Source organism: Microcaecilia unicolor, chromosome 7 (assembly GCF_901765095.1).
Source record: "Microcaecilia unicolor chromosome 7, aMicUni1.1, whole genome shotgun sequence".
Lineage (NCBI taxonomy): Eukaryota > Metazoa > Chordata > Amphibia > Gymnophiona > Siphonopidae > Microcaecilia > Microcaecilia unicolor.
In genome coordinates this window covers 100,764,655-100,787,664 of record NC_044037.1, presented here as the reverse complement: position 1 = coordinate 100,787,664, position 23,010 = coordinate 100,764,655, and the positions used below count along the sequence as shown (strand labels likewise).

Sequence of the window (23,010 nt, the reverse complement as noted above, 5' to 3'; positions counted from 1 at the left end):
AGTCCATACCATGGCCGCTTCGATGAGGGGTCAGGTGTAGAAGTTGAGGTAATTGTGCTGATGCCCTGGTTGCTCTGGGCACTTTTGCCACCTTATGCTGGTGCAGAGGGTGGTGTTGTGGGAATGTTGATCTCACTGGTGACAGTGGGAGGATCAGGCACCTTCTGGGTGGGCAGTGTGCTGGACAGTGCCTCAGTGTATGCCTGCAGGTCTCTCCATACCCCTAGAAGCTGCTGCCAGATGTTATGCCTGCGTTCTGGCTCTCGTGCTGTATGGTGTGCAGCACCTGCAGGCTACTTACTTGGGTATGCACTCTCTGCTCATCAAGCATCATCTGGAGTTTGTCACCAATAATCAGCCATGTCTTGGTTTGTTCCTGCAGTCTGGTGACCAAACATGCATAACCTGCCGCCTATGATAGGAGGCTTCCCAATGGGACAACTGTGGCTCCCCATCTGGCTCATTTGTCTCTTCAGTGCCATCTTCCGACATGCTCCTGGGCCAGTGGCGTAGCTACAGGTGGGCCTGGGTGGGCCAGAGCCCACCCATCTTGGACTCAGGCCCTCCCAAAATTGTGGCAGTTACTGTGGCTGACTGGGATCCCTAAACCTTGCCAACCTAAAATTTCCTCCTTGGACAGCCAGCACTCTTCCAAAGAGCAGCTGGCAGGCAGCACTTGCCTCGAGCTGACGCTGACATTGGCCCAGCTGGTGGGGTTTGGAGATCCTTACCATCTCAAGTATTTAATATTTTGGGTTGGCAGGTGGGAAAGGGTGGAGAGTAGAGCCGGGGAGGGGGAGGAGACAAATTCCATGCCCATCCACCTTGGGCTCAGGCCCACCCAAAATTAGCCATCTGGCTACGCCCTTCCTGGGAATCAAGTAGTCGGAAGTTCCCTAAGGAACCTTACACAGAAACATGTCTATGCAAGAGTCTTTGCACATGCCCCCACCACCTGACTGACCAGGGTGCCCCCAGGACAGTGTTGAGCTATCGTGTTCTGCTCCTCTATCCTCTCTCTTTATTAGAATGAATGTGCACCTTTCCTGTCGTTAATGGAGTTCTTTTCCTTTCTAAATCTTTAGATTGTACACTGCTCTGCTCTGCCATGGCAGTTAGAGCAGTATAGTAAGTTTTAATAAACTATAAGCCTAGCCTGAGGGAAGAGAGAGAAAACAACAAGGTAAACGGTCCACCAAAAGGATAAAAGGAAGAGGCAGACGTGATAAGAAGGCAAACCGTCTTTATTTAAAATCCAAAAACTCCCAGAGATTTGAACATCTATGCCCAACAAAAACACACATATAAATGTATGTAAAACCAAATGCAAAACCGAGAGAGTTACATACAAAAAAACATCTCTTTTAGAAATAACTCCATAACTGTATAAATAATCAAATTAATAAATGAATAACTGATGGGCAGATGATCAGAAGCAAGTGTGGGCACTGGAGGCTATTAGTTGCTGTACTAGCGCTTGTGTTTACTACCGCCCCATGATCAGAACCCCCGAGCATGTGAAACAACGTGTTCATGGACTCTGATCACAAGTAGCATACAAATACATGCTAAACAGGGCTCTTGGCGCAAGTAGCATGCAAATACATGCTAAGCATATTCCTCCCCAGTGATCAGCGAGCAGTGCACCAAACATTGGCGCACTGTCCGCAGCAAACTCTAAGCCAGCTTGGAGCTGGTGTTAAGGTTTGCAGACCATTGGGGAGGAATGGTGAGCCCTGTCCAGCATGCATTTGCATGCTTGCAGGCCCCCCATTCAACCCCCCCCCCCCCCCCCCCCCCCGCAGATGCAGAATCCCGACTAGAGGTCCGGTGGACATCCAGTCCAACCAGCCCCCCTGAACTTTGGTCGTGGAGACTGGAGGTCTTCTGGACTTCCAGCCCCCATGTGTCACTGGCTGGGGGTGGGGGCACAGGGCCAAGCTGTTTGGGGCCTGGTGGTTCCACGGACCTCCAGCCCCTGTATTTGATAGGTCTGGGCTTTTGACAGCCAAGACCTTTCAAGTGCGGGAGGATTGTGCCTGAGAGCATGCACAGGCACAATCCTCCCGCACTTTACCCTATGATCAGAAATAATAGCGTGCAGCGTGCTATTATCTCTGATCATGTGGGCGGTAAGGCCTCGTGTTCTTCCAGTGCTATTTTTTAGAGCGCTGTTTGGAACAGCATGGGGCTTTCGATCATCTGGGCATAAGAACTACACATAAATAAAAGTAACAGTTAAAAAAAAAAAAGGCTTAAAATGACAAGGGACAAAGGCTTACCCAGCTGCCATACCAAAGCTACACCCAGACCACTCTTTGGAACTATAGGACTGGTTAATGCAAGATCAACTGCTAAGAAATCTTCAGTGATCCATGATGTCATCCATGAACAGCATCTTGACATTTTAGGAATAAATGAAACCTGTCTAGATGAAAAATGGGAGTTTTACCACTGGCTGAACTATACTTGGCAGGTTGCAACATCCAACATCATCCAAGACCAAGAAGATGAAGTGGAGAGGTAGCAGTCTTGATTTTGGGATACAATCAAACTGCGCAAAATTGCCATTTCCCAGCTAAATTAATCAGAATCTCTTGTAATCCATCTAGAAGAGGAGAGAAAAATTTGGCTGCTCATGGTATATCAAACACCTCATAACACAGCAGCTCTGCAAGAATTCCTTGATCTGATTACACAAGTGACCCTGAGGGTGATCTTGGTAGATTTCAATCTACACATCAAAACCACAGATACCACCACAGCTGTCTTCCTGGACACGATGACAGTACTAGGATTCACACAGGTGATCAATTCTCCAACCCATGCAAAGGGTCACATACTAGACCTGGTATTCTACAAAGGGGTTAACATCCCAGAAAACTGCAATAGCAGTATTGAAATAACACCTCTACTGTGAAAAAAACACTTTCTAATAAAGTTTTTCCCTAAGTTCGCTCCATCGATTCGTAGGGATTCTTTTTGGTCATTGTGTAGACTTTTCCTGGAAGAGAGTTCTGAAGGGAGACATGATAGAGGTATATAAAATAATGAGTGGAGTGGAACAGGTGGATGTGAAGCATCTGTTCATGCTTTCCAAAAATACTAGGCCTAGGGGGCATGCGATGAAACTACAGTGTAGTAAATTTAAAACAAATCGGAGAAAATGTTTCTTCACCCAACGCGTAATTAAACTCTGGAATTCGTTGCCGGAGAACATGGTGAAGGCGGTTAGCTTGGCAGAGTTTAAAAAGGGGTTAGACAGTTTCCTAAAGGACAAGTCCATAAACCACTACTAAATGGACTTGGGAAAAATCCACAATTCCAGGAATAACGTATAGAATGTTTGTACGTTTGGGAAGCTTGCCAGCTGCCCTTGGCCTGGATTGGCCTCTGTAGTGGATAGGATGCTGGGCTCGATGGACCCTTGGTCTTTTCCCAGTGTGGCATTACGTATGTACTTAATGGGAGGCATATAGGATCTCGGATAAAAATCTGTGCTTATTACTTTAATGGGAGGCATATGGGATCTCAGATAAAAATTTGCACATATTACTGAGTAAAGCTTATGCATTGGGGAAGAAGTGAATACTTAAGCATTGGATGCAGGAGGAGCCTCCTTCTTTTTGGTACTGGAGAAATATTTTTCATTCTCTTATGTTATGGGAGGTGAGGGCTGTTAGGAACTCCCCAAAGGGAAGTAAGGCTTTCATGTCTATTTGGAATTGTTAAAAGGAGCGTGCCCGACGTGAGGGGAAGAGAGGGTAGGCAATGTGGTGGTGGTGCCGCCGCAGACCAGCACTGGACAAAGTCTTCAGTTTGTGGGGGTTGGGGACCCCCGCCAGACAACCAGGGGCCTAGGCCCCCTGGCCTCACCTAGATACGCCACTGCCTGAAAGGCTTTGCATAACACAAGACTTCCTCTACTTCAGGAAGCAGGTGAAAGCTTGGCTGTTCAACCAGGCCTGTAATGAAGACATAGCACGCGCACATACACACACATACACTTTCTTACTCCTGTTACTCTCTTTGTTTACACCCTGTGCTGTCTGTTAAAATGTTTTGTCACGTATTTGTGTTGACATTGTAATGTAAAATACTATTTCATACTTTTATTTGAATATTTTTACTGCTGTAATTGTCTATTGCTTATATTTGACTTCAAAAAGGTGGTAAATAAATCCTAATAAATAAAAGAGAGCACCTGCTTTACCACAACATTACTATGTAACTGTCTATCTGCTGGACTTGATGAACACCTTTACGGTACTATGTAAGCCACATTGAGCCTGCAAACAGGTGGGAAAATGTGGGATACAAATGTAATAATAATAATATGGACTGCATGTAAGCATTCCTAGGGGTGTTGTTTTGGGTGGAGCTGGGACAAAGTTCCTGTGTACTTGTACATTTTAGAAAGTACATGAGAACATGCACATGAAAATGTTTGCATGAGGATTTGTGCACTACTGGAACTAGTACTGGGAGCCCATAGCTCGATATTCAAAAGCACTTATCTGGATCATGGCAGCTGCCATACAGATCTGGGCAATATTTGTGAGTTTTCAGCGGTCTGAAAACTGTTTCTTGGCATTATTTGAATAGTGCTGGGATGGAGTGTGTTAATTCTACCAAACTTTGGTGCCAAATCATTACCCAAAGACCTGAAACTCATAGAAAACTACCTACGATTTAGAAAAAACCTGAAAACACATCTTTTCAAGCCCCTGGATCTGCCTAATCCCACACCACCATACATCATGAAAAGTTCAGAAATGGAAAACAATAATATTAACCTCTCTCACAATATGCTAATATATGAACCTAAGCATTTATTGTACTTCAGTATTATGTACTAGACTTCTACAAATCTAAATTTTGTAACCGCCTTTTTTAGCAATATGTAAGCCACATTGAACCTGCCATATGGTGGGAAAATGTGGGATACAAATGCAATAAATAAATAAATAAAAATGCAGAAATCTTCCCATGCGGTAACCACAGGTTCGCAATGCACAAAGGGTTTCAGCATGGGAGTCGCAACTCATGTGGAAGCCCTGACTGCACACCGCATTAAAATGAATGCAAATGCGATGATTAGCAAAATTAAAAAAAAATAAAAAAAGGTGGTTTTGGACATGTGGCCAACTAGGGAAAAATTTTGCCAGGTCCAGGGCAGCATAGAAGGGTTGGTTGAGAGGAGTGGGTGTCTACCAGCAGCCCCTCTCTGCCACCTGTCTTAGATCCCTTTCATTGGCTCCCCATCTCCCCGACCTAACCCCTCTTCCCACAGATCAAAGCATTTTCCCTGGTACTCTAGTGGCCCCCCTCCCTCCTCTCTACCCAACCCCCTTTCCCCCAACTAAAAAAAACCCTAAATCTTTCTAATGACGCCCACCAATGCCCGGTTGCCGTACCTTACAACAGGAGGCAGAGATCCAACAGGCCTTGAACGTATGCAGATTCTCAAGGCACTGCGCTGGCAACAATGTGTCTGCTATAGATGTTGATTACAATGCCACTTCCACATCAGAAGGGAGGTAAAATGCCAAACACCTCAGGATGCAGGAAGGAAGAAGAGGGATGCTGGAGACCTACATGCCTGTGCCAGCCATAAATTATGCTGCTCTAGGCACCTGCCTAGTGGACAGGCCAGGTCTGCTTATTTCCTGTTTTCCTTAGTCTTTCGTGTAAAAATAAATAAATATATATATTAGAAATGAATGTATGTTGTAATTGTGTAATGTACCCTTGTTAGAGCTCTTATTGAATGAAATTCTTTCAAGCCTGGCATCTAATCAAATAACCATTTGGCCACGTGTTTAAAATGAGTCGGGAAGTTTACAGGCAGAATGATTTTTGTAAGTAAGGCTGCACTTGTGTGAGGCTGATATCATATATGAATTTCTGGCTTTCACTTTCTACATTTTGAACATTTTTTTTTTTTTTTTAAATACGGAAGGATTTCATGTAGAACACTATTTTGGTTCTTTATTTGGGTAAAGTACTTTTACCAGGGCTGAAGGGTGAATGATAACAGGACAGAGTAGACTTGCATGCCGTAGCTTTCTTGTTGCTCTGACATCCTTGATCTCACTGAAGTCAACAATCCAATCTTGCACAATCATGTCTTTGGGAGTCCCTCCCCCCTCACTAGGGAAAGATGTGTAAAGGTGTCTGTATATTTTGAAAAAAGGGTGCTTTTTCTCTTTCAGTCTCTGTATGTTATGAGGAGAAGTTTCTTTCTTTATAACGTCTAGATGTTGTGGGGAGGTGTTCCTCTCTTGGTGGCATCTGATGATATTTTTTCCTTTTCACAGGGAAGATGCAAGAGAGTCTCTGGCAGGAACTGGCTTCAAAATACGTGGAGGCTATGAAGGACATGGAGGGAAGGAAACCTGGTCCCACCAGCATACTAGGTAGTAGGGTGTATTCTGTGTTTGGGGAAAGTGAACTTCTGAGCCCTTCAGTATAACCATCCTCTTCAAATTCTTAAGCCTTTGACATTAATCCAATGTAGAAACCCATCAGGATGTCCTGTAATGTTGCATACTTCATGTTGCAGATAGGTCATGTCTTGTAAGACCTTCTCTCCCATTGTTTCCTTGCTGAAGGGCTCATGTATGGTATGGATTGTTTATATGAGGTCTTGTGTCATGTGTGTGTGTGTATATATATATATATATATATATATATATATATATATATAGGGGCACCATATATAGAATCCAGGGATATATGGACACCAGTATGTATATACAATAACAGTGGTCTGACTATATTCAGGTATTTATATGGAATAATATTGACATGTACATTGATAAACAAACATATATTCTCTCAAGGCCTACAGAGAGGTCTAAGAAACGCACAGTACACTCAGAAATGGCAAGGAAAGAAGGTTGTGATAGAATCTTGTTCAGGTATTTAGATGGCTTTATTAAATCGCAGGAAGGAGGTGTTATCATGAAGTGAATGTGGAAGGGGGAAGACTGAGAGAGACAGGGAAGGAAATACTTACTGAGAACTTGAAATAGCCTACCAGCACGACAGAATTGTAACTATGCTTGAATATATGTGGAAGTTAGTAATAAAAATATGAGTGGAGGAAAGATAGGGAAAAAGAGGGGAAGGGGTGAACATAGGTGAGGAAATGTATATACTTATCTACCATGAACTAAACTGGACCATAAAAGGTAGACAAGTAGGTATATTTTCATAGAGCAGTAATTTGTCTATGTCAAGTTCAGGAGAAGAAAAGGCAAGATTATCCAATACACAGACACAGCAGGGCTTTGATACAGTTTCTGATCTAGTTGAAGGTGGTAGCAAGTTTCTTGACTTGACCAGTATGTTGACTTGGGCATTATTTCCCAGTTAAGGACAAAAAAGAAGAGCAATCTGCAGGTGAGCAAGCTTATATATTATTTGGATTCTCTTTCCAGTAACTGCTCAAGGCAGTTACAGATAGAACAATAGACATGCAAAATATTGAAGACAGAGCAATATAAATGAGCAAGGCTATTTTCAAAGCCACTTCTTGGATAAAATTGAAATTGCTCAAACTCGATGCAGGTAAAATTTTTGTGCATTGTTTTTCAATGAGTGGAATTTTATTCTCATGTTTTAGGCATCCCTGGGGTGGGATTAGTTCTGGAGAAGTAATAGTGTATGTAATTTGACAGAAAAGAATATATACATGTACAAAAGAAGGCACAAATTTCTATTTCCAGGAGCAGTAAAATGCCGTCCAAAATTATATATTTCTTAGGTACAATATAAAGCAGTGAAAATCTAATGAAAAATCCTTAAAAACAGAGAGTAATCGTTACAAGTAAAATCTTTCAACAACAAAAAAAATCCTAATCTCTTATCCAAATGCAAATCTTTTATCAACTAAATAGTTGAATTCACAACATAGGCATTAAGTTTAATGGACTGTATAGTCTTAATATTCTTCTAGATGTATCCCTGGTCACCAATATAGTCAAAATCACTTTTCTTGTGCATAAAAAGCATTCCTTAGAAGGTCACAGATTTTAATCAAACCTGTGGCACCCAAAGTAATGGGATATATACTGTATTTGTTTTTTGTCACATATTCTTAGGGGTAGATGCATCAAGCAAACGTAAAAAAATCAGAAACGTAAAAACCTTTACCGAATCTCAAATAACGAAGCATGCTCCAAAAACACAGCCCCAAAAAGTTTGGTGCGGTATTGGAAAGAACGATGCACTAATCCCCGTCGGTAATCGGCTCGTAAAGCATGCGCAAAGCATGCTTTTTCTTCCTGTGTCCGCCCTCCTCTGACGTCAGTTATCTATGTAGATAGCTGACGTCAGAGGAGGGCGGACACTGGAAGAAAAAGGAGACATCGGAGGAGACATAAGAGGTGGAGGAGGGCAGGAGGTGGAGCATTGCCGACTAAAGAAGAGAGACACAGGAAGGGAGGGGGAGCCCAGCAACTGCAAAGGTTTCATTTTTAAAGAGCTTTTATTTCACAAACGGAGCAGCGGGGAGCAGCGGGGACTTCGGGGGGGGGGGGGGGGGGGCAAGCAAAGCAAGGCAAGGTCAGGCCGTCCATACAGGACGCTGCTGATGAGCGCCTTTGCCCCCTCCCGATCATTTTTTAATTTAGTTTCCTTTTTTATTTTAGGCACAGGGAAGCAGGGAGCCACTTTTCTTTTAAAACATGCCAGCAATTTGGTTTTTCATCGTGCAGGGGGCAGTGGGGAGATGACAGCTCAGGCTTTAACGACAGGTCTGAGCTGACGTTAAATTTCTGGTGGTAAGTGAATCGTTGCTATCGTCGGTATGGTTAGTGCATTCCGAATTGTCTACATTTCAATGGTAGTTTCTCATTTGCATTCCAGTTTCGTTAGCTGCTACTGCCGTCGAAAAATAGGCTTTAGTGCATGGAAAGGATAGGAAATTCTTCCTTAAGGGCTCATTTAACGATGAAAAACGTTTAGTGCATCTGGGCCTTAGTCTTTTACTGCATTTCTTGGTACATGAGAATCATCTCGCTCTCTCTCTGGTGTTTCTGTTTTACCACTATGTCAGGCTTCCTTGCATCTAGCTTTATATCGGTTGGAATGGGGATGTCCCAGGTTATTATAACTTCTTCATTCTCCATGATCCTCTTAGGGTCATGATCCCAGTGCTTTTTCAGTACAGCAATATTGTAATGTTTACAAAGTTACTAATGAATGAGACATACCACCTTGTTGTGCCTTTCTTTATGGAAATGTTCAGAACTTCACAGCAAGCTACAAGATGAGTTACCATTTTCAGCTCTTTCATATGGAATCTTCAGACATCTGTTGTACCAGTTTTATCTATCCTTGCTGTAAACCATCTTGTCTGCAGTCCTCTGATCAGTCATTTATCTTTAGGTTTCAGTTCATCTCTCCTTAACCATTCATGTGTCCAGTTTTGATCAAAAAATGGTTCCTGGAGTAACACTTTGTATTTCTCGCTGTACTTATTTATTTTTATTATTATTTATTTGGAGTTTGCTTGCACCTTTTTCAGCAGTAGCTCAAGGTGAATTACATTCAGGTACACTGGGTATTTCCCTGTCCCTGGAGGACTCACAATCTAATTTTGTACTTGAGGCAGTGGAGGGTTAAGTGACTTGCCCAAGACCACAAGGAGCAGCAATGGGATTTGACCTAGGCGTCTCTGGAAATCAAGACCGGAGCTCTGACCACTAGACCACTCCTCCACTCTTATACAGTTGCTATTTGTTTTTCCTCATTTGCTGATCTAATTCCACAAAGAGGGGTTTATTTTCCTTCAAAAATTCTGTTGCTTTCTTCCTTTTTGGTACCAGTGGATTCTCACGCATTCCTTCTATTCATCAGGACTCTTGGTTTAATGATGGAGATGGGTTCTGGATGTTGACTTTCATATTTCAACACCACCTGGGATCTGATGGCACAGTTAAGTAAGCCTGGAGGCCTATGATAATAGCTCAATAGGTGTAATCTATTTCTATGAGGCCCATTCCTCCTCCAGCTTGAGCTTGGGGAATATACAGTCTTGGCATACACTGATTCAAATAAATAACCTTGTGGCCATGGAGGTGTTTTTCCTGTTCATACATCCAGTTTTTTAAGGTTTTTAAGAGTCCAGTTCACAACTCCAAAGCTGAATGAGAGTGTGGGAATCATCAGATGATTCATGACTTATCTTATTCTGTGATGTTACTGTACTCTTTAATGTCAGTTATAGTCTCCTATAATATGCTTTACTGATCTTTTCTCTCAGTGATTTATGCATGATTGTCACTCCTTCCTCCACTCTTAGATATTTATATACACCTTCCTGTTCAAATTCCTTTATCTCAAAGTCATCAGTCAGAAAGATACTTTAGTTTTGCTCAACTTTTCTCTGCGAAGAGTTGCCATAGCACATTTGTCCAGTCCAAAAGTCTTGACATCATCTGAGAAGTTTTTCACCACTTGGAGCTGTTTCGCTAATTGTCATTAGAATTGTAGAGCTTCTGGTCATCTACAAACAGTAAGTGTGATGTAATCTCTGGGTAAACCCATGGCCCAAAGAGTTAATAAGAAAACTCAGTGGATTAAGTGCCAAACAAACCAAAAGTGGCGACAAGGAGTCTCTTGAAATATGCCTTACTGGATTCTAATGTTAGGAATGACAAACTGTCAGGTGGAGTGTGGTTTGGAACATTTTCATAATGAGCCTGATGTACTGGATCAGTCAGAGGTTTATTTTGTACATTTCAAGGCATTTTATTATCCAGGAAGGTGAATGCTGTCAAAGGCTTTCTTATAATCAATCCATGCTATACTGAGATTTCTACTTGTCTTAGTTCTGGCCATAATGATTTTCTTCAGCATTAATTGGTCCTTGGTTTCATATGCTCCCTTCTTATTACCCTTCTGTTCTATTGCCTTGATGTTAGTCAGTATATTCATATATTCTATCAGCATCTATTGCAGGTATCAAATTGAGTTTGTAGTTTCTGGGAACATTACTTGGATCTTCCTTTGGAAAAAATGTTCTGCCTGTTATTAGCCATCATAGTGTGATTTTTGCAGTCAACCAGGTCTTGGTGCAGTGATGTTAATTGAGCCAAACGTTGGTCATTCCATCTGGATCAGGACCCTTTCATCCTATTTTCTGTCTCTTATGTGGTTACATCAGGTCATTCCATAACTATGATGTTTGCCTATTCCAGATTCTTCCATACGTAGGGTAGGCATTTCAGCTCTTCAGTGTACTCTGCAGGATCACTGTGTAAGTTTCTCCAGAATTGTTTCAGTTTTAGCTTTAATTAGTGTTATTTTCTCTGTACTTATGCTGCAGAATTGTTTTGGGTTCTTTCTAAACAGTTTATTTTGATTTCTGTTGTGGTGGTGGTGTTTTTTGTTTTTTTTTTAATATCTCAGCAGTTTTTCCACTTCAGCTGCTTTTTAACTATCGGAACATAATAGGGACACTGAATCTGTTGCTACACATCCTTGCACGATAACACACAAACCTACATACATATGTGTAGGCACATATATGTAATAACACCAGTGTGCACACTTACACAAGTATGCTAGCACATTGGGGGTTTATTCAGAGCTGTGTGTTTTGCAGGTACATCTCAGCTCAGGCCTGGAGAGACTGGTGGCTACAGGATCCCATTTAACCCCAAAGCTACGGGCTGTGGAGCAGCTATGAGGTCCATGTGCATCGGGCTCAGGTCTGCAGCACTGTTTCTCCCTGCTGTCCTTTGTTCACTGTCTTTGTTTTTCTGTTGTCCTATTCATTCTCTCTCTCTCTCTCTGTCTCACGTACTAGAGAATGACACGGGGGGGGGGGGGGGGGGATAAAATTTGTCCCCGCCTCGTTCCTGTGGGTTCTGTCTCTGTTCCCACAGGTTCTGTTCCTATCCCCATCCCCATGGGCTCTGTTCTCATCTGCAGAAGCCTCGAACACATGATTTTATATTTAAATCTTTTTATTAAAGTATAAAAAGGAACAATATGCTGTGTAATTGTGTTTAAATTACAAATAGAAAAAATATTGTTGTCTGCATCAATCAAACATAAATAACAGTCCAGTTGATTAATGGGCTTCAGAGTAGAAAGTGACAGGGGGACAAAGTTTGTCCCCGTCCTCACGGGCTCTGTCCCCGTCCCCATCTCCACGGTTACTGTGGGTCCCCGTGTCATTCTCTATCATGTACTCTTGCTGTCTTGGTAGGAACTTTACTATTCTAAAAACCTAATTGGGAAGACTGTCTCTTAATGCTGAAACTTATAATGCCTCCCTCCAGGGGGCTTATGGGGTATGTGTGTTGGTTTTTTTTCACATAATTTATTTAGTTTCTGCCTGTCTGCAGGTATCCTCACCCCTCAGATCTCCAAGATCTCATCCAAGTAAGTGTAGAGAGTGGAAGAATGACCCATAATCACCCCACAGGTAAGACAGAGTGAGTTCACTCTGGGGTCTATTTACCAACTGGAAATAAAATAATTTATTTTGTACAATTTTACTTCAAGTTAGTTCCCACAGAGTATGTTAAAACTGTGCCGAGTATACTGCTATGTTAAATTCTGCCAGTTTCCCCAAGTCGAAATGAGTCACTGTGGTAATGCATTCTTCTGTGGTGCTGCTCCTCCAACCCAGCTGGCACGTAAATAGTGAAAAGCCGGAGTCCCAGAAGCTTCCAGAATTGCCCTGCTCCCTGCCCTGGAGCAGTCACACACCTCTTAACCTTCTCCCCTCCCAGCTTACCCACTATTCTTTTGGCTTTTTAATGGGGCAGGAATAAACCCCACTTGCTCCCGTTACCCATCTGGCAGCTATCTTCAAAATGACCTGCACTCCACTTTTTTCTTTGTGTGTAGAATAGAGGGGAGCCAAAGGTCATTCTGAAAGCCTGGCTGATGGGTCAGTAGCAAGTGGAGACAACTGTCAAACTGGGAAGTGTAGTGTAAGATGTGAGAGTGGTCGCTGGAAGGATTAGAGTTTTGGAAGTTGAGGATGTGGTTTTAGAGGGAGGGTGGGATTTAAGGTCAGGGACCTGGCTTGCCAATATTCATGTGGCTGCTGGATTTGGGGAGTAGAAATGGTTAGATACCTGAAGGGGATAGATTTCAGCAGGGGCTTGTGGCTTTGTTTTTTAAGATCTTTGTCCCTGAAGCATTGCATCTGGGTAAAAATGAGCTTCATCTCTTGAAAAGTAGCTAACTTTCTTTGGGTGGCACGGCTCATGAAGTTTTTTTCTTTGTTTGTTTTTTTGCACTGTGCTACCTGTTAGCATAATAATGAAATGATTTGCATGCGTTTGTATATGATGTACTCGTTACATTTGTCGTATTGCACCTGATATCATTTTACAGCTTAGTATAAAAATATAATACTGTGAGTTATTTGGCCAAATAATACAAGTTAATTGGAAAATTACTTCTGTTAATGGCTGAAACCATATTCTGCAGCTTAGTAAATAGGCCCTTTTATTCCCAGTTATCCGATGGATAACTGAGAGGGAGAGAGCTCACACACTGACCACTACCATTTCACAATCAACAGATAAAACATACTCTTTCCAATTCCCCATTGGTACAGCACAGTTCATTCAAATAACTCAGAAACAAGAGTGAGCTCATGCTGTCCCATTCTTATCACCGGTAAGACACCACTCATTCTCTTAATTCACCACACAATCAAGAGACGGCTCACTCTGACCAGTGTTTCTTCTAAGGTGAGCGCATACAAACCGGGAGCGTCACTCACTTCGGGTCAGTGTTCACTCACTGTCTCATTCCTCTTCTTAGAGGGAACACTGCTGGTAAGCACCTGACTAGCAAGCTAGCTTTACAGCCCTGAATAACCTGTTGTAAACTAGGCTGCCCACACTGGAGCAGCAGGACAAATGTTTGCTGGGTTCAGTGCAGCTCTCTGCCCTCTTATTCTCCCTGTTGCATGGGAATCTCAGGAACAGGACTCAGGAACGTCCCATTACCAATCGGTAGGGGGTATTATGCATTTTTTGCTACATCATTGTATTTGGGGCCATGTGGCTTTGGAATGGATAAATGTTGTAAGATTCACGATTGCCATTAAAGTTTATATATATAAAAACAGCAGTTTGTATAGTCAGCATTTGCTGCCTATTAGCTGGACTGAGTTTCCCCAAACCTTTTATGCACTATGTGCAGCTGATGTTCAAGACATAACATTTCACAGTCCCTTGCCTTTTATTTCATATAACTAGTATAATTTATCTCCCCACGAAAAACAGCTTTTGCCGTCTCCCAATAAATTATAGGATTAGTCTCATAACAGTATTTTGGGACTTATAATTCTTCTAACCTTCCAGCAATCGCTCCTGAAATTTAGAATCCCTATACAGAGCCAGTGGGAAGATTCAAGTATAAGTTCTCCCTCCAGATCCCCAAGGGTACCAGTCCATCCATATCCATGTGTGGTCAGACACTACATAAGGACCTATTTCTGCAGTGGAGGAGTAGCCTAGTGGTTAGTGCAGCGGACTTTGATCCTGAGGAACTGGGTTCGATTCCCACTGCAGCTCCTTGTGACTGTGGGCAAGTCACTTAACCCTCCATTGCTCCAGGTACAAAATAAGTACCTGTATATATGTAAACCGCTTTGAATGTAGTTGCAAAATACCACAGAAAGGCGGTATATCAAGTCCCATTTCCTGTTCCTTTTCCTTTATCAATGGTAGCAAACAACTCTCTGGAAGCCCATAAGTAATCTATTCAAGATTGCGTGGAGTGTGCTCTTGATAGATGTGTGTAATCTTTTTCTGTCAGATGTAGGACTTGCCACACGTTATAAGTTCTAATAAATAACACAAATTTGGGAGCTCTCTAGAGCTAACAAATTTCTTCTGTCTAGGATTTTGGGATTTATCTTGGTCTGGGTCCCAAGTGGTGTTAAAAATCTACTGCAAGCAATAAAGGCATATTTATATTCATTAAGAGTGTATATATAATTTTTTTTAATAAAAATATTTTGTCATATTGATTAGGGGAATACATGCTGCTTAATACGACCTCCTTTGCTATGGTGGCCGGACAGATATAATACCTTTCCTCAGGATCAGTGGATAATATCGTGACCTGGTTGGCTATCCCATTGCGAAACAAAATTGCCATCCCTCCCTTTTTATTTTGTGCTGCACTACTTAAGTTTTGCATGTTCTTTTATCATTAAGGTGATTTTCCTGAAGGAAAGCAGTATCAGCTTTACATTGCTGTAACTGCTGTAACATTTTTTTAACTCTTTATTGAGGAATTTATGTCCCCTACATTCTAGATTACAAGCCTCATGTCTAAATAAATATCCAGAATTTGAATGAGCCAGTGTATAGTTTATTTATTTATTAGGATGTATTTACCGCATTTTTTGAAAGAATTCACACAAGGCGGTGTATAGTAAGAATAAATCAAACATGAGCAATAGACAATTACAGCAGTAAAAATATTCAAATGACAATCCATGGCATAGTATACTACTTGTCAAAAAATTAACAAATCTGCAAAAAGCAAACTTAAATAAGAAACTAAATGATATGCGCTAAAGAGCTCTATAAGGTGACTATGTTAATATCGATAGATATATATTAAATAGTTTTAACAAAGGGGCCTCAGTAGCCCAGGGTACCAACTCAGTGGACACACCTGGTAAGGCTTTTATCATGGGCCAACAACCCTCTGAAAAACTACAGAGTGAAATAATTAAAACAATCTGTAGTGAAAAACAGAAAGGTTGTAATGTTAGTATACTACTTACAATGTCAACACATTTTAACTGACAGTGTAGGGTATAAGCAAAGATGGAACATATAGATAGGTAAGAGAGTAAGAGGAGTTAAGTACATAAGTTTTGCCATACTGGGAAAGACCAAAGGTCCATCAAGCCCAGCATTCTGTTTCCAACAGTGACCAATCCAGGTCACAAATACCTGGCAAGATCCAAAAAAAAGTACAAAACATTCTATACTGCTTATCCCAGAAACAGTGGATTTTCCCCAAGTCCATTTAATAAAGGTCTATGGACTTTTTCTTTAGGAAGCCGTCCAAACCTTTTTAAAACTCCGCTAAGCTAACCGCCTTTACCACATTCTCTGGCAACGAGTTATTTGTCATCCCTGATGGGAAGACTGTCCCAGCTACCAGTCTCCTCCTCTTTCTTGCACCTTGTGTAATTCCTGTCTCCAGCTACATCCCCACCTATTGCACACTGCATACCAAAACCAAGCAATTATTCTTTGTCTATGTGACCTCTTCCCACCCCCCAAACTGAGCCCCTAGTCTAATGAAAGCCTACCCCATTTGACCAACCCCTACATTGCCCTGACCACTTCCCAACCCCTTCTCTGCCGACATCTCATTAATGAGTCTGTCACGTTTAATGATTACGCCCTTTAACCCCCCATTCACACTCCCCCTCACCGTAGATTAACTACCATTAATATCTAGCCAAACAATCCCTTTGAGTGTTATATTTGGACCCCCTAGAACATCTTCCATGTCCTTATCCTTAAAGCATAAAAAAAGAGCACAACTGATAATAAGCAAACAGCAGATCACTACATCCTTATCAGAACCAGCAATGTTCACACTGAAATCCGTTTTACCAAAGCTTTGCACCAAACATGATAATATTCAAGGTGTTTTGACAAACTGACAGAGCATCCTGTTTTTTTGATTATATAAGACTACATGTGGAAAGAAAAGTACCATACAGATCTATCTATCTCACATGTTGAAGGAGGACCCTTATGTTGCGGAATCATTACTCAGAAACTGGTTAATCAGTGCACAAGTATCACGGAGACCTCTCACCTTTCATGTGGTGAACACTGGTTAGTCATCTATCTTGGTCAGAATAGAGTCAGAATTTTTTTGTTTCTTAAGGACAACATTCTGAAAGTTTAATGTTTGCTAGCAGTATTACGTACTTTTTACAGAAACATTGTGAAAACTATCATGTACCACAGCAGAGACTTACATCTGCGGTTACCATTCTTGTATATACATATCTTTTCAAGGCTTGTTTCATAGCCTTCGGAGGTGTTTTCTACAAAGAATGCCGTACTCTCCGGGATTCTATATATGGCACCTTTACTTTCCACGCAGATATCAAAGCATATTCTTTAACAATGCATGTAAGTTAATTGGTTATCTAGCTTATCAGCGCTGTTAATTGGATGTTAACAATTAAAACACTATTTGGCATTAATTAAGATTTACATGCACAAGTGTATTTTGTATTGTGGTATGTGTAAATTCTAAGTCGCATAGTTGAAAATGGGGCGTGGCCATTGACAGGGCATCATGTTTCTAAAATCTGTGTGCATTGTTATAGAATACACCTGCTCTACTCCTAATTTAGGCATCGGGATTTATGCCAAGTAAAACTTGGCGTAAATAGCTGTGACTAGATTTGTTTGTGTGGAGAGGCGCTTGGCGTAATTCTATATACCGTGCAGAAATTTAAGCCTATACTTTAAAATGTAGGATATAGTTTTTTTCCCACACGGAATTTTCAGACGCCATATATAGAATCTAGCCCATTATGTCTAAAGTTCCCAGTTTTGTGGGGTGTTCTGAAAAGGAATCGCTGGTTTATTGTCTTTTGTCTGTTTTACAACATACTTTATTAAAAATGGTTGAGACTACACCTTCAGTCACCATTGTTAAAAGCATCACAGATTGTACAGCTTTTTATTTATTTATTTTTATTTATTTGTTACTTTTGTATCCCACATTTTCCCACCTTTTTGCAGGCTCAATGTGGCTTACATAGTACTGTTAACCAAATCCGGTCTGATAAATTACCGTTTAACCTAAAAACAACTTACGAACTAATCAATTTTCGCAAATCTCTGAAGACCCATCTCTTCAACAAGGCATACCACAACGGTCAAGAACTGTAAATGTAATGCATCATCACTTTACCATAAATGCTGAACTGTTTCTTCCGATATCTGTTTAATTAATTTTATCATGTTGTCCATGATCTTTATGAAACATCAATTGTTATCTTCTACTCTGGAATGGCGAAAGCCATAACGGAGCATTGTAAGCCACATTGAGCCTGCAAATAGGTGGGAAAATGTGGGATACAAATGCAGCAAACAAATAAATAAATAAGTGCAATGAAAAAGGCAGCGATTTCTTCTCTCTAACTTTTCATTTGAAGAGATGAAGACATTTAGTAACATAAATCATGCATATCAGCAGCAGACCTATTAAAAAAAAAAAAGCATAGACTAGGGTGTTATCACACTTTGCTTAACTTTCTGCTCACGCTGGCAGATGTCTTAATCTCTCGGTAGTTACAGCAGCTAGGAGGCAGCTCTGCGTGGCCTCTTTCTGCAGGAATATCCTTAACCCCCTTCTTTAAGGTCTTCCTCATGGGATAGTGCCATTGCACTTGGTCCTCAATGCCCTGAAGGAGAGTACTGCTAAAGTCCCAAATGGAAGTTGAGAATTGACTGAATTCCAGCTTCTAGACCACCAAAATATATATAATGAAGTGCAGGAGTGCACATATATTTGTCGGCGTGTACAGCAGGATAAGCCATTTTACAAATTTACATGTGCACAAAAACAACAACATTGTCAACTTGTAAGTGACAGCAGTTATACGTGGAAACAGCAAGTTAAATGATTTACACGTCTAACTGCTGACACATGTGTAGCCAGTCCCATTTGACAAATCTACACATTTAAGTGCACCAGTTAGCTAGTGAGCACTGTTCGCTCTAAGCTAAGTGGGAGTCCTCCAACTGCATTGCTGCCTGTGGGGATGGTGCTTCAACATTATGTTTTCAATTGCTAGGGACAGACAGATTACCTGAAGTGCTGCAGAGCTTGCCTGTCCCTCACTATTGAAAATGTGCTACTGAAACAGCACCCCCCACTGGTAGGACTGTAGGTGGAGGACTCCTCCTCAACTTAGAGGGAACAGTAATAGTGAGGCCACAATTTTTTTGTTTTGCTCCCTTAATCCCTTGTGTAAAGCCCTGAACAAAATGAGCATTTTCTAAGAATCTGTGCGTGCCTCCAAGCTGGTGCAAACCTGCTGGGAAAATTCTTAAACAGACTTTTATATTCCCTATGTAAGATGGGGAATACACTTGTAGATTTTCAAGTCATCCTAAACATGTCCAAAGCATACCCCTTTAAAAGTTCTGGGTCCCAGTGATCTCCACATGTAAAAGTGTAAGTGTCATTATTTACAAAGAGATGCTTTTAAAATAGAGGCCTTAGTAGTAAATTTAAAACAAACCAGAGAATATATTTTTTTCACTCAACGTCTGATTAAACTCTGGAATTTGTTGCCAGAGAATGTAGTAAATGCAGTTAGCTTAGCAGGGTTTAAAAAAAGGTTGGATAATTTCCTAAAGAAAAAAGTCCAAAGCCATTATTAAGATGGACTTGGGAAAATCCACTGCTTGTTTGTAGAATAAGCAGCATAAAATCTGCTTTATTGATCTGGGATCTTGCCAGATACTTGTGGCCTGGATTGGACACTGTTGGAAACAGGATACCGGGCTTGATGGACCTTTGGTCTGTCTCAGTATGGCAACACTTATGTTCTTATGCCTATGTTTTTCTTTTTGCATCTCCAAGCTATGATACCTTATTATGAATTTTCTCTCTTGCTGCAGGATAAGTTGAGCTTGGGTTGCTTTGGTATGACTTTATTGGTCTTTCTTGCTGCAGGGTACCTTGGGGCTGTGGCCTCAGCACTTTTCACTGCCTTCGCAGTGCAGAGGAAACCACTGGCTTTGTGGGGCTGTGAGCTTATGAAGGTGTTGCCACTGGTGCTGGAATATGTACGGTCGGTGGGTGTGGACACAGAGGAGAATGTGCAGACATGGCCATACTTCACAGAGAAGTGGACATGGTGAGTGACCCACAAATTTCCTGAACCATCATCTGGGATTATTTCAGAAAAAGAATTTACCCTGGGCTTTGAGGGGATAATGAAGAATTCAAACACTTATATGGGCTCAGATCTGTTTGAATATTTTACAGTTTGACATATCGTGTGCCAAAAGGCTGGATCTTATAGTAAGATCCACATTTATTTCCCATTTACACATTTTACATGTCTGTTTTCAAAATGTTTTTGAGTTGGAATAGAATAAGGGAAAGAGGGAAGGGATTTGATATACTGCCTTTTTGTGGTTACAATAAAAACAGTTTACATATTATATATAGGTGTTTATTTTGTACCTGAGGTAATGGAGGGTTAAGTGATTTGTCCAGGATTCACAAGGAGCTACAGTGGGTCATGAACCCATTTCCCAATGTTCTCAGGCGACTGAACTAACCATTAGGCTACTCCTCCACAAGCTTAAAATCTTAACATCCATTTTGAAATTCATTAATGCTATAAGCATCACCATATAAATATTGCTTTGTAAACACCACACTTGCTAAACTCATAGCATCATTTTAAGAAGAAAGTCAGTTTACTCTAGTTTAATGTGTATTCATTGCCTGAAGTTTGCTTTCTTGTTTCAACCTTACTATCAATGGGGTACCCTTATTTATTGAATCACTTTCCTTCCAGTATAGAATTGCAGTGCATAATTTCAACCAGACCTTCGCAAACATGTTTTGGTGATGCCGCAGCCAGTTGAGTTTCTGGATCAAGAAATACAAGTTCATACATGATAAAGTAAATTAAGCAGTCAAGTGTACAAGTTTTTTTCCGTGGAAGAAATCAAGTGGTATTGGTTAAAGTTCAGTAGTTGACAGTGCAGGTGAAGTAGGGTTAAATGGTCAGTATTCTCAATGGAGAAAGGCAGATAGTGGGGTTCTCCGGGAGTCTGCACTGGGACTGTTGTTTTTTAACATATTTATAAATGATCTAGAGATGGGAGTAACTAGTGAGGTAATTAAATTTGCTAACAACACAAAGTTATTCAAAGTTGTTAAATCACAAGAGGATTGTGAAAAATTACAAGAGGACCTTACAAGACAGGGAGACTGGGCATCCAAATGGCAGATGATGTTTAATGTGAGCAAGTGCAAAGCGATGCATGTGGGGAAAAAGGAATCTGAACTATAGCTACGTAATACAAGGTTCCACATTATGAGTCACCGACCAGGAAAGGGATCTAGGTGTCATCGTGGATGACACATTGAAACCTTCTGCTTAGTGTCTGGCGGCTGCAAAGAAAGCAAATAGAATGTTAGATAGTATTAGGAAAAGAAAACAAAAATTAGGACATTATAATGCCTTTGTATCGCTCCATGGTATGACCGCACCTCGAATACTGTGTGCAATTCTGGTCGCCGCATCTCAAAAAAGATATAGTGGAATTAGGAAAGGTACAGAGAAGGGCGACGAAAATGATAAAGGAGATGGGGCGACTTCCCTATTAGGAAAGGCTAAAGCGACTAGGGCTCTTGAAGAGACGGCTGAAGGGAGATATGATAGAGGTCTATAAAATGAATGGAACAGAACAGGTAGACGTGAATCGCTTGTTTACTCTTTCCAAAAATACTAGGACTAGGGGGCACGTAATGAAGGTACAAAGTACAGGATGCACAAACAAATATGCATTGGAGTCTGCATGTATACAGATTGTCTTATGCATATTCATTGTGGGTACCCTGAAAGCCCTTGCTGTCACCCCAAGACAGGTTTGGGGAGCCCTTAACTAAATCAGGGTTTCTCAATCCAGTAGTGAATATCCATGGGAAAGATTTCCATGCACTGCCTCCAGCATATGCAAATATATCTTGTGCACTACTGTTGTGGCTAGCCTGAAAATCCAACTGAATGAGTGGTCCTCACGAATCATATTAAGATGACGCCCACTGATCAAAATATTGAGGAGTCAAGACTTTTTTTTTTTTTTTTAGAAAATCTACTTTGATTTTAGCCTTCTTAAAATGAGATATCCACTGTCTTATTCTCCATCACTGGAGTGCTTGTTGTGGTTAATTTGCAAGAATTTGCTTTATTGTGTTTAGAAAGGTGATGACTTTAATCTGTATGGGTCCTATTCATGTGACCCTTATTTGGACTGTCAATAAACGGTAAACTGCCTCCTATTTGAATACAAAGAATATGAACTTAGAAGGTTGATCTACAGTGTAAAATGTCTAATAGTATACTACGTATGTGCCCTCTGACAATTTGTAAAGCACTTAGATTTAAACACAAATCAACAAACATTGAACATGACCCACAAGAAAAACAGATTTTTCTCCTCCACCATATGTCTTTTATTTATTACTTAAAATCTTCAGGATGACTTGCTTCATATGGTGCATCCTCCATTTAAAACAGTGCAGAATAGATTTATGATAAAAAAAAAAAAAATGATATAGAAGCATTTATTTTACAGTGTGTCTGCAGTTTTTATGATGGCTTGTCTGCCTGCGAAGGCAGAAACCCGTAAAACATTTGCAGCGACCCTGGTACTCCCCTCACTCCCCTCCCCAAAAGCACTAATGCCCCATGTGCCCCATCTCTCTCCTCCTAATATTGTATTCCTACCTGTGGCCCGTCCATTCCATGTGGGTTGATCCTGCTGTCATAACTGCCAGCTCGCAGAAGCTAAGTCACCAATGACCTCTGGTCTTCTGCATGGGCTTCCCCATCCTATACACCACAGGGGCAGCTCCTAGCAGGATGCACGTGCGCATCCTGACACTTAATCACAGACATCATCCAGTGCTAAGTATCTATATATATAAAAGGCACTACCAACGTTCTATGAAGCCTCCAGCCGGAAGTGTGAAGCGCCAGAGATATCCGGTTTTCCCATGAGTGAAGGAAAACAGCACAGCACGAAATCCCTCTCTCTGTAACAGTGAAGGACTCAGAGGGGGGAGGGGAGAGAGATGCCCTCACTCTCTCTGTAACACAAACACAGAACAGCAGGATACTTAACACTGAAGGACTGGACTCAGAGGGGGGAGGGGGAGGGAGAGAGGGCAGAGGGCAGGGACACACACTCCCACATGCACACTCTGAAG

General features: G+C 41.3%; 1 protein-coding gene across 1 annotated transcript in view; it reads left to right on the top strand.

Annotated features, from left to right (window-relative positions):
• The window catches only part of LOC115474170 (protein ADP-ribosylarginine hydrolase-like), a 47,681-nt gene that overhangs the window by 5,081 nt on the left and 19,590 nt on the right, over window positions 1–23,010 (top strand). The window contains exons 3-6 of the mRNA XM_030209518.1: window positions 6,321–6,419; window positions 11,618–11,723; window positions 12,366–12,445; window positions 19,732–19,915. Coding sequence (XP_030065378.1) covers window positions 6,321–6,419; window positions 11,618–11,723; window positions 12,366–12,445; window positions 19,732–19,915 — 469 coding nt within the window. The remainder of the gene's footprint in view (window positions 1–6,320; window positions 6,420–11,617; window positions 11,724–12,365; window positions 12,446–19,731; window positions 19,916–23,010) is intronic.